Consider the following 15,967-nt stretch of genomic DNA (forward strand, 5'->3'; position numbering starts at 1 on the left):
TTAAACTGTTCATTTATGTCTGGCCCAAATGTTTGAGATAATGATTGTGAAATGCCAGCCCCAAGGCCATGATCCTTACTGCACAGCTTTTACATACTGGCCAGCTCTTGAAGTGCTGGAGCCAAAAAAACCCCATCTTTCAAGCTGGGTCCACTGAATGATTCATCTCATTTCAATCCTTAGTCACCCTTGCAGTTAATTATAGAAACACCAAGATAATTTTGCTTCAGACGGTTGTCTGTGAGCCACACCAGCCCTTCTGACACCAGCTGTGCAACTTACTCTTTCAAACCAAGCACGTTAAAGATACATGCCATGAATGGAGGGTGCAACACACATATAGATGCAAACACTAAATCTGTGGCAATGATTTGAGTCATTTCACTGGACTTTAGGAAAGCAAACTTCACCTATTACTCTTGCTTGGTGCATCTAGAGTTATCAAATAACGTTATCAACCAGTGTTTGAATCTTGGATGAGGTAGAAAGGCTATGATTACAATATTGATTATGATTAAGATAGACAGAAATAAGGAGGGGGGGGGGGGGAGGAGGAAAGGAAAAAATCTAATGGGACAGAAATATAAAAAGCTGCTGGAAGGCAGATCATGTTGACAAACACAGGAAGGCTAAAGTTATTCTGCTTCCTCATGCAACAAAATTCCCAGGGAAAGTAGTGCTCTGACTGACCACATTGTTATTGCTTCTTTGAGCCAATAGTCTCAGGAGCAAGATCCAGTCCTTACATGTGCAGCCAAAATGTATTGTCAGGAGATGAATCACCCAGGAGCTCAGAGAGGTTACTTCTACACTTCTACATATTTGTTATCAGATGTTACCTCTGGGCTGCAAATCACTGGTAAGATACAAACATAGAAATACACAGGTTGTTATCAGAAGATCAAAAGGAGTGGTTTTGGAAAGGTCAGTATGAACAGTCCTGAATTTCAACCCATATGAGAACCGCCTTCCACATTTGTAAAGAGAGCACAGCCAGATTAGTGTTGGTTTCAGACTGGGTTTTGCTTTATGCCTTGTAATAATGGGCAGGAAAGAATTATTGCTGGCCTTTCTGTCTGGTTGGTGTCACCATCATCATCATTGTAACAGTAGCTGGTATGCCAGAAAAAGCAAGGTCAATAATTTTCTCCTTGGGAGAAATAACCTGGCAAATTTACCATTTTGCTTTGCATAAGCAGATCACATCATCTGAGTCCATATTCATGCTATTCTCTATATTGCCAAGGAAGGAATGCAGCACACCTGCAGATACTGATGGAAGATTGTGCCACTCATAAGGCATTTGCCATGATGCCTTCTGAATATGTGCAGGTATGGAGCGTTTGCCTCACCAAGTCACTGCTTGCTTCATTTCCAACAATTGCCAACAACAGAGGCCAAAGTATGAGAACAAGGCAAGCAAAACACATCAATTCCTTAGGCTATGCTTCCAGCCTCCAGCGATTTCTGGCTTAGGGACTTCCTGAGCCAGAGCTTGGCTTCTCCGTACTTAGACTCAAGTGGATGTTTCTCCCTTGAACTTCCCTCTTCACTTTTTGAATTCTGATAAACCTTGGGCACCCACAACATGGCCAGGAGTTTCATGGCTTACCTACACATTGGGGACTGATCTGCTAAGCAGTTCCCCTGGTCTGCTACCGCAGCCTATGTAACAGCGCTCCAGACAGCAACACTGAGCACAGCCTACCTTGTATTGTGAACAGAGCAGAAACCTGCAGCTGCAATCCACCCTGCACTGGGATTTAACACCAAACAGCGTGACCTGGAAACGCTCTCACTATGGATCCAATACAGCCCCTACTCGCATGTTTCAGACACAGAGTTTAAGACCGCAAAGGATCATTACAATTATCTTGTCTGACATCTCGCATTAGCACTGACTTTGATGAGAGTTTTGCAGTGACCAAGGCAGCAAGTAATCATGCTTCTGGATTATACCTTCAGAAAACACGCCTTCTGCTCCCAAATCTCAGCTCAGTCACACTGTTTGACATTCTCACAGCTAAGGCAAGCATTTTAAATTAACAAACTCATGATTAAACCTTCTATACAACCTGAAAATCAGACCTGAGAAATTTATTCTTTTCATCCTTCCAAGTCTGTACCAGTGAGGAAAAACAAAGTCATTAGTTTCAGACTCCAGCTCACTCCCTGTCTGGGAGTGTATTTGCTTACGCCTCTTTCCTTGTTAGAACGCTGGCTCAGACCCTTCTCTTCAAGGTGTTACCAGAAGATGCCAAAGGGAAAGCTTCCTTCATTCACACCCATTTGACATCAGGTTGCTGTTAGGCAGGATTTGGCCTGTGGAGCTAACAGGGTTTTCTCTGATTCTCTAATCAGGTTATCCCACATGCCTAAGCGCTGCCCCAGCAGCTAACAACCTGCACAAAGGTATTTCTGCACATTATGGGAATAGCATCCCTGTGGGATTAGAGGTTTGCCTTCTTGATTTTGCTCTCTTTCACAGTTTAGCTAACTCTCGTGGCACCTCCTGGAGTTTTCAGATCTTCAGAAGCCAAACAAGATTGTGGCAGTACACCTCCCACGCACACACCCATCCCACCAGCAGGAAATGAAACTTACCCAGGCAGGGAGAAGGGGAAGGAAACCATGGAGGCCACAGGTTGAAATTTGAACTGGCCAATCGAGACACGCCAGGTACACTGAGGTGACCTTCTTGGCCAATAAGGATTAAACGACCACAGGTTAGATTCAACAGGGGTATAAACGGGGTCCCGCTGGAGGACATGTTGGAATCAGTCCTCCTCGGAGCAGCGGGTCTGCAGTTGGGGACTCCCCCTCAGGCTGGGGCACCACCTGAGGTAACTCCTCGAGGGAGAGAGCCCTCAGCTTTTAGGTGAGTGATAGGTACATTTTGGAGCCATCACTTTAAATCTTGGGGATTCCTAAGTCGGCTCTGTAGTATTAATTCTCTTTACAGCATTGAGCCTGTGGTTTTATAAAATGTTACTGGACTTCTAACTAACTTTTGCTGAAGAATAAATCGGAGTTTTAACACCTGTTGGATTTGGTTATGCGTGCATCCATAACAAAGATGAAGAAAAAACCAAACAGCCCTATTTTTCTTATTTTCTCCCAAGCTGCCGTTTCCAGCTCTCTCTGTAATCAACAGGTAGAGCTAAATGCATCTGACGAGCTACACAGAGGGCCTAAACAAGGCACAGAGAAGAAAGATAAGAACCAGCTAGGAAACATTAGACCTAAGGGCTGTGATCAAATTCATGTCATAAAAATATGGACCACAAATCCAGCATGGGCTGAGGGGAAAGTTTATCATCTTTTTCCCATATTTTTGGCTAAGAGGCAGGGGGTGCCCTTCTTTTTTAGAGACACTTATGTCTCCATATCTAATTAATTTGGGGGGTTTGAAAAGGTTGGGGAAGGAACCATCCATTTCTAAATGGAAGGTTGGCCCAATGTTAAAGGCTGATTCTGGGTCCAGTTGTATAGTATCAGATAGACCTCCGATCAAGGCATGGCAGAGAATGCAGACCCTATCCACGGAGAGTATTGCTGTTATTTTGGTCCTTTGAGTTCTGTTAGGGTTTTCTTAAAATAATTCTAGTCATCATTTCTAATCTCTACTGTTTAACCTTTTCATTAGTGACCTGGACAATGCATAGAGTACACCCACAGCAGGTTTGCAGATGACATAAAACTGGGAGGGATGGTACCATCCCTCCTGTTGAGTCACGAGGTTCAGAGCAGACCCTCTTGCTTTCTAGACTCCTCCTCAGAGAAGGGCCCAGGGGTGGGTGGATCCACCTTTAGTCTCAGACTTGGTCAACAGTTTATGACCTGAAACAGATGAGGTGTAGGGATTGTGGAAAAGGAAAAGGAAAGAGAGAAGAAGACAGAGAGAGAGAAAGGAAGAGAGAAAGATTTCACCGGTCCTGGGTCCAGCATTGGTCCAGTCAACCAAGGGGTCCAGTTCCCAGTGGGCTTGCGCACCTGGGGCTTCAGTCTGTGTCCTTTTATCATCCTTGCCCCTCCTTCAGGTGGGAACCGGAGCCTTTGGGCTTGGGGGTCGTTTGGGGAGTAACTTCTCCTTCCCTGCAGACATGGCCATTGTTTGATCTTTGTATCAGAACAGCCTATCAGAAGAAGAAGCTGCACACCCTCCAGCACACCGTCCCCCTCCTGTTGCTGATGTCCGAGCTGATGGGCTTTTCACTTTGGTTCCTTACTGTGCAGGGTTTGTCTTTAAGCAGAACTTGCCCCACCACAATGTTTGAGACATTAACTCTTTCAGTCTCTCACAGCTCCCAAGCAGCGATCTGCCCCCCCAGCCCAACTTCCCGCAGTTTATACACTAGACATGACATCACATGGTATGGAATACCCCTTTGGCCAGTTTGGGTCAGGTGCCCTGGCTGTGTCCCCTCCCAACTTCTTGTGCCCCTCCAGCCTTCTTGCTGGCTGGGCATGAGAAGCTGAAAAATCCTTGACTTAGTCTAAACACTACTTAGCAACAGCTAAAAACATCAGTGTGTTATCAGCATTCTTCTCATACTAGATCCAAAATGTAACACTTTACTAGCTGCTAGAAAGAAAATTAATTCTATCCCAGCTAAAATCAGGACACACCTGTAAAGAACCAGGATCATCTGGGAGTGGCATGGTTCCCAGGGTTTTCTGTAGCCCAAGGTAGCCCAGAACAATCAGATCCTTCTCTTTTTTTTTTTTTTTTTTTTTTTTTTTTTTTTTTTTTTTTTTTTTTTTTTTTCAGAAAACACCAGTTTCTCCACTAGGTGCCATAACCTGGAGGGTGGAAGACAGCTTTAGCCAGTCCTGCCCTCTCCAGAGACATCGTGGGGTGAGTAAAGACACCTGCTCTATGGAATGCTTGCATCACATGCCTTCGTTTGTCCTGGTGCTCAGCTGTGGCACCCTCTATCCCAATCCAAAGCAATGTGCCAGAGGGAAGGAGCCCATGGCTCGGCTCCAGGCTGACCAAACCCTTTCCAAGGGGAAGCTGCTCCCTGGGGCAGCGCAGCTGCCAGGCTGGGGTCTGTGCATCTTGTGAACATGTGTACTATGATGTCTTACAGAGTGGTGACTTCTCCAACTAAGGGGCAAAAAAGCGTGGCATAAACAGGCCATGTGTCCAGCAGAGGGGTGGGACTCCTGGGGCAAAAGGGACACGCATTGGCCCAGAGGATGGGATTCCACCCATAGGACCCAACTTTCATAGGAATTTGGGGATGTGACACCTGTGACTTATGGATAAAATTTGATCTTATACTGCCAATCTCCTCCAGTGTTTTATTCCCTAGTAAAGACAGAATTACCAAGACAAAGGAACATAGTAAAAATCTGGATGGTTTCTCTTCTGGCCAGAACCTTCTGTCCCAGGTGGAGTATTTTGTTCTCTCCCTCTACATGTATCAATGGCTGTGTCAGCATAACCACCCATGACAGCAGATTTATCTTGTCACTTGTGACTGCAAGCTGCACAGCAGAGACAGAAAAGCCATCACAAAGACATCGAAATTCTTCTAGACACAGGCAAATGCTCTGTGGCAGGCTCTCTTACAAATGCACACACACTTGCTATAGGTGTCTGCAGGGAGCTGCTACTGAATAATGGCAAAGTGCTGTGAAACTTTGGATCACATGTGGGTTTCTGCCTGTTTTCTCAAGGTACTGTTACTGCTGGAAAAGAAAAGAGAAGACAGAGAGGAAAAAGGCATTTCCTTCCTGATCCCAAAACCAACCTGCTTCCTTTTTCCTTTCTCCATCCATCCCTCTCTCTCTTACTGTCTCTTCTGATGGACCTAGGACCAATGTTTATAGTTGTTGTACTGGGTTTATGTGGAAAGGTTTTGGTAGTGAAGGGGAAAGGAAGGGAGCAGGAGGAGGAGGGAGTTCTGTGAGAAGACACCAGAAGCTGCCTGCATGTTGGATAGAGCCAGCTTCACCCGGCTCCAAGATGGACCTGTCACTGGCCAAAGCCAGGTCAATCAGTGACATTGGTAGCAACTCTGTGATAACATATATAAGAATGGGTATAAAACATTATGCAACAGCTGAGAGAGAGAAGTAATGTGAGAGAAACAACCCTACCAACACCAAGGTCACTGGAGAAGGAGGGGGAGGAGGTGCTCCAGGCACCCACACTGGAGCAGTCTGCTTCTGAACAACTGCACCCATTAGAAAGAACCCACGCTGGAGCAGTTTGTGAAGAACTGCAGCCCTTGGGAAGGACCCACATTGGAGAAGTTCATGGAGGACTGTCTCCCATGGGAAGAACCCATGCTGAAGCAGGGGAGCAGTGTGAGGAGGAAGGAGCAGCAGACACCAAGCATTATGACCTGACCACAACCATTCTCTACCCCCTTACACAGCTCAGGGCAGTGAAGGAGGAGGTAAAAGAGTTAGGAGTGAAGTTGAACCTGAGAAGAAGGGGGTGGGGGGAAACTGGTTTTAGATTTCTTTCATTTCTCACTATCCTACTCTTATTTATTGGCATTAAAATCAATTCTTCTCCTGAAGGTGAGTCTGTTTTGACTTCAACAGTAATTGGTAAGTGATTCCCCTAACCTTATCTCAATCCATAAGCTTTTTCATCATATTTTCTCCCCCTGTCCTGTTGAGTAGGGGGAGTGATAGAGCACCTTGGTGGGCACCTGGTAGCCAGCTGAGGTTAACCCACTACAGCTGTATATCACTGTGGGAGCTCTCTGTTGTCCTGCAGATGTGATTTTTTCCTCTTACAACACAGATACATCAATCTCCTGCAGGGATAGCAGGAAATTGAAAGTCCTCTTCCTGTTAACAGTATTAGGATATCCCAGTCTCTTTCATGCTCACACATACCATGCAGCATGCTGTGGCTATCACTTTCTTCCTACATGTCAACACCTCTAGGCCTTGCTATCCCCTCCCTTCCAGCTCTGCTTTCTGAGTACTCAGGGACCCAGGAGAAACCCAAGATGACAGGGAGTGGGAAGTGGGATGTAACTTTCACAGCAGCTCCTGATTTTCTCACCCTGCTGGAGGTGTCCTGGTCCCAGCACACAAGGGCCAGGCACTACAGGCTGTTCCCTGGGGCTCTGGGAAGGAGTAGACCAGCGACCTGGAGCAGGGGCACAGCACAACTCCCCTACCAGGCCATTCTACAAGAGGTGGTGGACATATCTGTACTGCAGGATCCACACTGAGCCAAGAGCTCTGAGCTCCTGCCCCAAACCACTGTCCACCTTGCTGTCCCCAGCCTTCCAGTTCTTGCTGCAGAGTCAGGAACATGTTGCCTTCTCCAGGATCATCTGGATCGTGGAGCCTTTCCTTGTGCAGTCACTGACTCACACTTTTTCCAGATTCCATGGAAAGACCACTGTCAGTCAGCAGAAGTGACTAGTCATGGTGGAGGAAAGAGGCACCTTCCAGACCACCAGGTCTTATCAGATATGCCACTTTGGTGCCATGCTCTGGTACTAGCAGAGAGGAGGCCAAACCCTGCACCTGCTCTCATATCACACAGCAGGTGGCCCCAAGCAGAGCAGCCAACTCACCACACAGATGAATACCATGGGGAAATACAAATTCCAGTGGCTGGAGGGATTTGAGGTCTCTGATGCTGGTTTGTGCCTGTGCTGTCCATGACACCCTGGTGCAGGGAGCTTCCTTGGTTGGGCAAAAACCTGGGAAAGGGAGTGGGTGTTCCTGTGCAAGGCTGAGCTGGGGGGGCAGCTCTCCCCTGGCTGTGCTATTTCACCTCCGCAGCCAGGCATGTCCAGTCAATAAACCTCTTTCTAAAGGTGGCCACACTTCAGAGGATGGACAAAGTGGCGAGTAAGCCTTTGTGGTGGAAATTTTCTCTCTCAACATCCCAGGAGAGGACCACACTCACTGTAGGCTACACAGGTCTATTTTGACCTGGTCTCACTGCATGGTTCCACGAGCTGGAAGAAACTGGTAAAGGCTCCTCCAGGTCCAGCAGTCCTGTGTCAAAAACTTTTTTGGTTTCTGCAGAGGACTTTATCCCACAACACAGAAAGAATAGAATGTTCCCAGGTGGAACATTTATGCAGAACAAAAAGGATACTGACATACAGCTTCCGTGGGAAGTGGTCTGCCAACCCACAAGACAGTAGAAATTTCATGGCATTGGAAGGATTACCAGATGTGGACCAAGTTATTCTGGTGCATTACAGAACTACAGTGGCACTCGATGTGCAGGTTACTTCAAAAGAGTTTAAGGTTGGCCAAGAGTGTCATTCAGAGTAAAATCACTTTTGCAGCTGAAATATTATCAGTCTGCTGGTTTTCAAAACGGCAGAGAAGTTTAGAAAGCAGAGAGTAACCCAATGCATGCCTATGCACACTCTAGGAAAACCTAGGTTACCAGTTACTGCATAACCATCCCCAAACACCTCCTCCAAGAAATAACCTTGAGCACCTTCTCTCTTCTTGGGCAACTTGGGAGAGCATATGCAGGAGGAAAAATGACACAGAAACATGGGCTGGGATGCAGCAGAACTTTAATAAGTCAAAAGAGGGAAACGATATCAATCTGGGTCAAAGACCCAGTGCAGGGAGCACCAGGGGCAGAAAAGAGTCTGTGCCCCACGGCTGTGCTGGAAATCCTGCCAAGTGTCCATCTGCCTGCCCCACAGAGGGTGCAGGGTCAGCAGGTCTTCCCTAGGCTGGCTTTGTGGTGCTCACAGCCCAGGGGAGCACAAGAGAACACGGAGACGGGAGGGAAAGGAGACAGCGCAAGAGGGGAAAGGCAGGCAAGGGCTGTGCTTCCTCAGAGCTGAGGCTGGCCCCGTCCTTTTGCAAGGGCTGCTAGGGTTGCTCAGCCTGTCTGAAAGCAACGAGCCGATGCTCCGTCCCCAGTGCGGTACCATCTCCTGGGTCCCTGGTGGCCTTGCCCAGGGCCATCGCCAGCAGCTTTAGCAGGGGAGGCACCTCCTGCCGCAGTAGCGGCTGCCAAAGCCGGAGAGGCCAAAGCCCCCGGAGGAGATGGGCACTCCCTCAGAGCTGAGGATGCTGCCAACGGCAGCGGAGGTGGAGGATCCCACGGCGGTGTTCTGTGGGAAGGAGCTGAGGATGGGGCCGGGCAGGGTCACCACCACGGGGGAGGGCTGGATGACGACGGTGGAGTCCTGGCACTGCCTGACACAGGGCTCATTGCAGCTGTTGGCCAGCGGGGTCGGGCCGCAGGGCTGGCAGGGCAGGCACTGGTTGTAGCAGGACATGTCGTGGGTCCGGAGGTGCACCTGGGGGAAAGGGCAGGGGGAAGCAGAGCAGGGGAGATGGGTGAGGAGCAGCCTGTCACCCCACCACGAGGGAGACAAGCCACGAGCTGGAGGCAAGAGCCCATAGCTCACCTCAGCCAAACCCCAGCCTCTCTCCATGCCACACTTTCAGCCCCCTTCCCTCTCCCATGATTAAGTAGCCCCACGACCCAGCATGAGATAGGATGTGTGCTGAGAAATCCTGGAGGAGGATGCGGAGTAGGAGTTAGGCCTTCGTACTCACCTTTTTCCCAAGGAGATGGAGGCGACAGGAGCGGATGAGAGAGAGAGGAGAAGGGCCCACTTTTATACTGCTCCTGCAACGCCCCAGGCCCACAGTCACTGCACGCGGGCAGTAATTTTCCAACAGACTCACCTCCAAAGCAAAATATCCTACCTAATGGCACAGGTTGTGTTTTTGTTTCCGTCAACGCTGCCATTTCGCTTCCTCATTTCTGACACACCCATGAGGCCACAGAGGTTCCTGTCAAATACCAGGATGAGAGGCCCAAGGATCTCCTGGGCAGGAACACAGCAGTACAGGCAGGAGATGTGCCCCCGTGTGCTGGAAGGGTCCATGCCGATCGGGGACATCGGTCTGGGGAAATCTGGTGACCTTGTTTACAACCCTCCTTGCATGTGTGCATATCCTCCCGCCAATGCAGTCCTCCTCTGGGTGCCCAAAGGCTCCTGTGACTGAGGACATGCCGCATCCTTCTCCCACCCTGACTGCCTCCACGCTCGCTCCAGCAGCCACTGGTCATTGACCCAACTGGCAGGTGGGCTACCCTACTGTTTTCAAGTGCCTTCACCCAAGGAAAGCTTCTCCTTCTGGGGAGACATTTGACAGTTTGTTTGGCAAAGTCGTCCCCTCTCATGGCAGCCTCTGGGGCTCACCCCCCCAGCGCTGTCAGCAGGCTTGCGGAAGGAAAACTTTGCCCTCCCGCACCACCCAATTCCTCAACAAGCCCTGTGGAGTCGGGTCCGTCCTCACAAACAAAGGGATGTGTTGGGGCTCAGGACAGTGCCTTGTTCCTCCCACTCTCCACCATGCACTTTGGTCGCACGCTTTGGACACTGACATGCAGGAGACACAGGCCTGGCCACTTTTCCAAAACACACTGACCATACTGTGACCACCCCCGAGCTGTGGGAGTGCTGGCAAGAAGGTCATGCTGAGGGCAATAGCCCTCCAGTGTCTCCCTGGAGCTGTGTACTTGGGCACACGCCCAGTGCTTGGACATGGTTTTCCAGGGGCAGGGATGGAACAGCCCTGCCTGCAGGGGAATTCAGCCCTGCATAGGACACGGCCCGCAGACAGCACGCGCTCCCAGCTTGGCCTCACGCCAAGAGGCTGACAGACGGCCAACCCAAAATTAGAGCGTGACTTGCCATGGGTAGGGAGAGTCTATCCCAGGCAGCTTGGCTACTGAAGGCATTCCCTTGCCCTCCTGCGGCGCGTCTCAGCTGCCTCCGTGGCTGCAGGGCAGGGAAGTGCATCACCTCCTTGATGTAGTCTGAGAGCTGGTTTTGCACCCAGGGCCCTTCTGAGCACATCCCCTCCCTCAGCATCCCCAGGTGCATAGCACTGCGGGGTCCTGCCAGCCCTCGCTCGTTGGGGAACTGGGGGAAGTTTCCCTACATCTCCAGCGGTGCTGGGTTGTGCTGCAAGCTGAGGAGGCCTGTGGGGCATGGGAAGGAAGGCATGCTGAAGCACTAATGCCATGAGAGGACATATTGCCGGGGACCCAGGGAAGAGTCCCAGCTGCTGGGGACATGTTTTTGGCAACCCTTTCTTTCCCTCCACGGAGCATTCCGGAGAGCTTCTCGCCACAGCCCAGTCTCTTTGGCCAGGAAGATGAGGCCTGTCTGTCCACCGCCCATGCCTCTCCCCAAGGCTGACCCTGCCCCCGCCGGCAGATCTGCCCAGAGGAGGTTCAAGGGCTCTAAGATCGTAGCATAGTTCAGTCCCCCATCTGCACTTAAGCAAGAGGTGCTTCCCTTCCCGGTGCAGGACTTGCCATCTGACCTTCCTGAGGGCCATGAGGCTCCGGCGGCCCAGTCCTCCAGCTGGTCTACCTCTCCCCTGACAGCACTGCTGCCCTGGAGCACGTCACCTGGCTTCTATGGGTTGCCTTTTCTCAGGCGGTCCTTGATTTGAAGCCCACCCACTGCTGGGAGGGCCCTGCCTCCTTCCTTCAACTCTTTCAGAGGGCACATCGGCCCAGGAGAACTTGTACATAACGAGTGACAGAGAGAAGGCCTGGGCTCCCCCCAGACTGCTCTCTGTCCACTCTTCAGGAAATCAGCCGCCCCAGTCAGAAGTGGGCCCGCTTCTTCCTCCGTCACTCTGCGGCTACTCTTGCAGGCGTCGATCTTGCTCTTGATGCTTGCTGCCTGTTGCTCTTCATGTCCCTTGCAAGACTCAAGGCACGCTGAGCTTTGACTTTCCTAACAGCATCCCCACATGCCTAGGAATTATTTCCAAATTCCTCCTTTGCAGCTCGTCCCTCCTTACAACTCAGGACGCTGCCTTTTGACGATGGTGCTCTGCCTTGAGTACCCCCCTTAGCCAGAGCTGGTCTGCCGAGACATCTGTTTGTTTTCCTGTGCACTGGGCTGGAGCATTCTTGCGCTTGGACCATGAGGTGCCTAAGGCACTGCCAGCTCTTCTGAGCTCTTTTGTGCTTCACAGCTGCCTCCACGGCATCCGACCTACCAGCTGCCTGGCTAGGCCAAAGTCAGCGTGCCTGAAGTCCAGGGGCCGTACTCTGCTACTCGCTTTCCTCCCTGCCATCAGGTCGTGAACTCCACTGCTTCTCAGGTGTGACAACCACGCCTGCCCTTGATTCCAATGTTCCCAACCAGTTCTTCCCTCTGTGGGGCAGCTGTGCAGCACCCGTCTTTTGCCCATGACAGAATCGCAGGATCGCTGAGGTTGGAAGGGACCTCTGGAGATCGTCTAGTCCAACCGCCCCTGCTCAAAGCACGGTCAGCCTTTGGAGGATGCTCAGGGCCAAGTCCTGTCAAGCTCTGCATACCTACAAGGATGGAGAAACCACAACGTGTCCGTGGCAACCCCATCCAGTACGTGACCACCCTCACACTAACAAAGTCTTTTCTTATGTTTTTGTGGGATTTCCCATAGTTCAATATGTGCCTATCACCTCTTGCCCCTTCACCGCATAGGACTCAGGACAGTCTGACTCTATGTTCTTGACTCCCTCCCATCAGCTCCTTTACGCATTGCTAAGAGGCGTGCCGCGGGGCCTTCACTCCTCCAGGCTGAACAACCCCACCTCTCACAGCCCCTCCTGCCTCAGGGGCTCCAGTTGCTTCGTGGGCTCCGTGACCCTTTGCCGGACTCGTGCAAGTATGGCGTGTAGTTTGGGTTTGTGTGGAGGGTTTTAGTAGCGGGGGAGGGGCTGCAGGGTTGGCTCCCATGAGAAGCTCCTAGATGATTCCCCAGCCCCAAGGTGGCCCCGCCTCTGACCAAGGCCGACCCAATCAGTGATGGTGGTAGCGCCTCTGGGATAACATATTTAAGAAGGGGAACCTACAGTGGGGGAGGAGACTGGAATGTGAGAGAAACCCCTGTGCAGATACCAAGGTCAGTGAAGAAGGAGGGGGAGGAGGTGACGGCCCTGCGGCCCATGGTGAGACGGCAGGCTGTCCCCCTGCAGCCCGTGGAGGTGAGTGGGGAAGCAGATGCCCACTTGCAGCCCGTGGAGATCCCAATGCTGGAGCAGTTGGATGCCCCCGAAGATGGCCGTGACTCCATGGGAAAGCCCACGCTGCAGCAGCCTGTGACTGAAGATCAGTCTGCGGAAACGACCCATGCCCGAGAAGTTCGTGAAGGACTGCAGCCCGTGTTAGACTCAACTGGAGAAGTTTGCGAAGTACTCTCTCCCGTGGGAGGGACCCCACGCTGGAGCAGGGGAAGAGTGTGAGGAGTCCTCCCCCCGCAGAGGAATGACCGGCAGAGACATATGTGTGGCAAACTGACTGCAACGCCCATTCCCCGTCCCCCTGTGCCGCGGGGGGAGGACGTAGAGAAAACCGGGAGCAGAGTTGAGCCGGGAAGGAGGGAGGGGTGGGGGGAAGATGTTCTAAGGTTTGGGTTTACTTCTCAGTATGCTTGTTTTGGTTTGATTTGTAGTAAGTGAAATTGATGTTGTTTCTTCCGCAAGTTGAGCCTGTCTTTTGCCCGTGACCGTAAGCGGCGAGTCATCCCTCCCTCTCCTTGTCTCGACCCACGAGCTTTTCTTTATATTTTCTCCTCATCCCACCGGGGCCACGGCACGGGCGGAGTGAGCGAGCGGCTTCGTGCTGCTTTGAGTCCGACTGAGCTTGAACCACGACACCGTGCATCTCTCACACCGGGGAGCCACAAACTCGACGCTCTTTGCGGCAGTTGTGGTCTCAGCACTGTTGAGCAGAGAAGAGGGATCACCTTCCGTGACCTGATGGCAAACCCCTTCCTAATGCAGCCCAGGATGCTTTCAAATGCCATTTCTGCAAGGGTGCAGGCCTGCCTCACGGTGTCCAGCGGGACCCACGTCCTCCGCTGCAAAGCTGTTTGGCAGCCCATCGGCCCCAGCCTGTAGTAGTGCAGGAGGTTCTTCCTCCCCCACTGCAGGACTTTGCAGAAAGGGGCTTAAACGTTATTGGCCCCAGGCTGGGCCCCTGCAGTGCACCAGGAGTGAGTGTCTGCCAGCTGGACTTGGTGCTGCTCATCACAACCCTTGCAGTCCAGCAGCCATGCCAGATTTCAATCCCCTGCACTGCCCTCTTCCCCAGCCCGTATTTCGTTAGTTGGTCTCTCAGGATTGTGTCCTGGTTTCGGCTGGAATAAAGTTAATTTTCTTCCCAGCAGCTGGTATAGTGCTGTGGTTTGGATTTGGGATGACCGATAATGGTGATAACGCACTGGTGTCTCCGTCGTTGCTAAGCAGTGCTTATACTAAGTATGCTGCTGACCTACCTGGAAGAAGACTTTCTTGTTGCCCTCCACGTGCTTTGCCTGATTCAACGCCAGGCGGGCTTTGATTTTGCTAACACCAACCCCGCATACGCAGACAGCCTGGCAAATGTCCTCCCCAGAGCAAAGGGCATCGAGAGGAAGACAGCCGAAACCTTTGGCACGGCCTGGCTGCCTGGAGATGCCACAGCTAGTGACCGCTGGAGCGAGCTGAGAGAGAGGGAGGAGAGAGAAGCACGTGTCACGTCCTTAGAAAGAGCAGCCTTTGGGTGCTCTGCTGACGTGTGCAGCGGCAGGCAGAGCCGGGCCTCTTCCTGCAAAGGGAGTTGCAATCAATCGCACTTCACTGCCCCAAGCCAAGATCCCCTGCCTGCACAGGACCCCTCCAGCACGTGGGAGGCATCTTCTGCCCAAATTGACGCAGGCCTGCCCGGGATATCCTTGGGAGTCTCCTGCCGGCACATGAAAGGAGCCTGCATGGCAGACCAAGCAAGTCAGAAATGAGGAAGCGAAATGGCAGCGTTGACGGAAACAAAAACACCACCTGTGCCATTAGGTAGGATATTTTGCTTTGGAGGTGAGTCTGTTGGAAAATTACTGCCCGCGTGCAGTGACTGTGGGCCTGGGGCGGTGCAGGAGCAGTATAAAAGTGGGCCCTTCTCCTCTCTCTCTCATCCACTCCTCTCGCCTCCATCTCCTTGGGAAAAAGGTGAGTACGAAGGCCTAACTCCAACTCCGCATCCTCCTCCAGGATTTCTCAGCACACATCCTATCTCATGCTGGGTCGTGGGGCTACTTAATCATGGGAGAGGGAAGGGGGCTGAAAGTGTGGCATGGAGAGAGGCTGGGGTTTGGCTGAGGTGAGCTATGGGCTCTTGCCTCCAGCTTGTGGCTTGTCTCCCTCGTGGTGGGGTGACAGGCTGCTCCTCACCCATCTTCCCTGCTCTGCTTCCCCCTGCCCTTTCCCCCAGGTGCACCTCCGGACCCACGACATGTCCTGCTACAACCAGTGCCTGCCCTGCCAGCCCTGCGGCCCGACCCCGCTGGCCAACAGCTGCAATGAGCCCTGTGTCAGGCAGTGCCAGGACTCCACCGTCGTCATCCAGCCCTCCCCCGTGGTGGTGACCCTGCCCGGCCCCATCCTCAGCTCCTTCCCACAGAACACCGCCGTGGGATCCTCCACCTCCGCTGCCGTTGGCAGCATCCTCAGCTCTGAGGGAGTGCCCATCTCCTCCGGGGGCTTTGGCCTCTCCGGCTTTGGCAGCCGCTACTGCGGCAGGAGGTGCCTCCCCTGCTAAAGCTGCTGGCGATGGCCCTGGGCAAGGCCACCAGGGACCCAGGAGATGGTACCGCACTGGGGACGGAGCATCGGCTTGTTGCTTTCAGTCAGGCTGAGCAACCCCAGCAGCCCTTGCAAAAGGACGGGGCCAGCCTCAGCTCTGAGGAAGCACAGCCCTTGCCTGCCTTTCCCCTCTTGCGCTGTCTCCTTTCCCTCCCATCTCCGTGTTCTCTTGTGCTCCCCTGGGCTGTGAGCACCACAAAGTCAGCCTAGGGAAGACCTGCTGACCCTGCACCCTCTGTGGGGCAGGCAGATGGACACTTGGCAGCATCTCCGGCACAACCATGGGGCACAGATTCTTTTCTGCCCCTGGTGCTCCCTGCACTGGGTCCTTGATTGAGACCGGCCCCATCTCCCTCTTTT

The 15,967-nt window shown here is 52.2% G+C and overlaps 2 protein-coding genes across 2 annotated transcripts; one reads left to right on the forward strand and one right to left on the reverse strand.

Annotated features, from left to right (window-relative positions):
* Nucleotides 1-8,939: 8,939 nt before the first annotated feature.
* Nucleotides 8,940-9,601, reverse strand: LOC126038932 (feather keratin 1-like). The gene is made up of 2 exons (XM_049801390.1): nt 9,530-9,601; nt 8,940-9,248 (listed from the first exon to the last, which is right to left on the reverse strand). The coding sequence occupies exon 2, from the start codon at nt 9,243-9,245 to the stop codon at nt 8,940-8,942; it is 306 nt and encodes a 101-aa protein (XP_049657347.1). The 5' UTR covers nt 9,246-9,248; nt 9,530-9,601.
* Nucleotides 9,602-14,901: 5,300 nt separating this feature from the next.
* LOC126038933 (feather keratin 1-like) lies at nt 14,902-15,563 on the forward strand. The gene is made up of 2 exons (XM_049801391.1): nt 14,902-14,973; nt 15,255-15,563. The coding sequence occupies exon 2, from the start codon at nt 15,258-15,260 to the stop codon at nt 15,561-15,563; it is 306 nt and encodes a 101-aa protein (XP_049657348.1). The 5' UTR covers nt 14,902-14,973; nt 15,255-15,257.
* Nucleotides 15,564-15,967: the final 404 nt, after the last annotated feature.

This window comes from Accipiter gentilis, chromosome 5, assembly GCF_929443795.1.
Source record: "Accipiter gentilis chromosome 5, bAccGen1.1, whole genome shotgun sequence".
Classification (NCBI taxonomy): Eukaryota; Metazoa; Chordata; class Aves; order Accipitriformes; family Accipitridae; genus Astur; species Astur gentilis.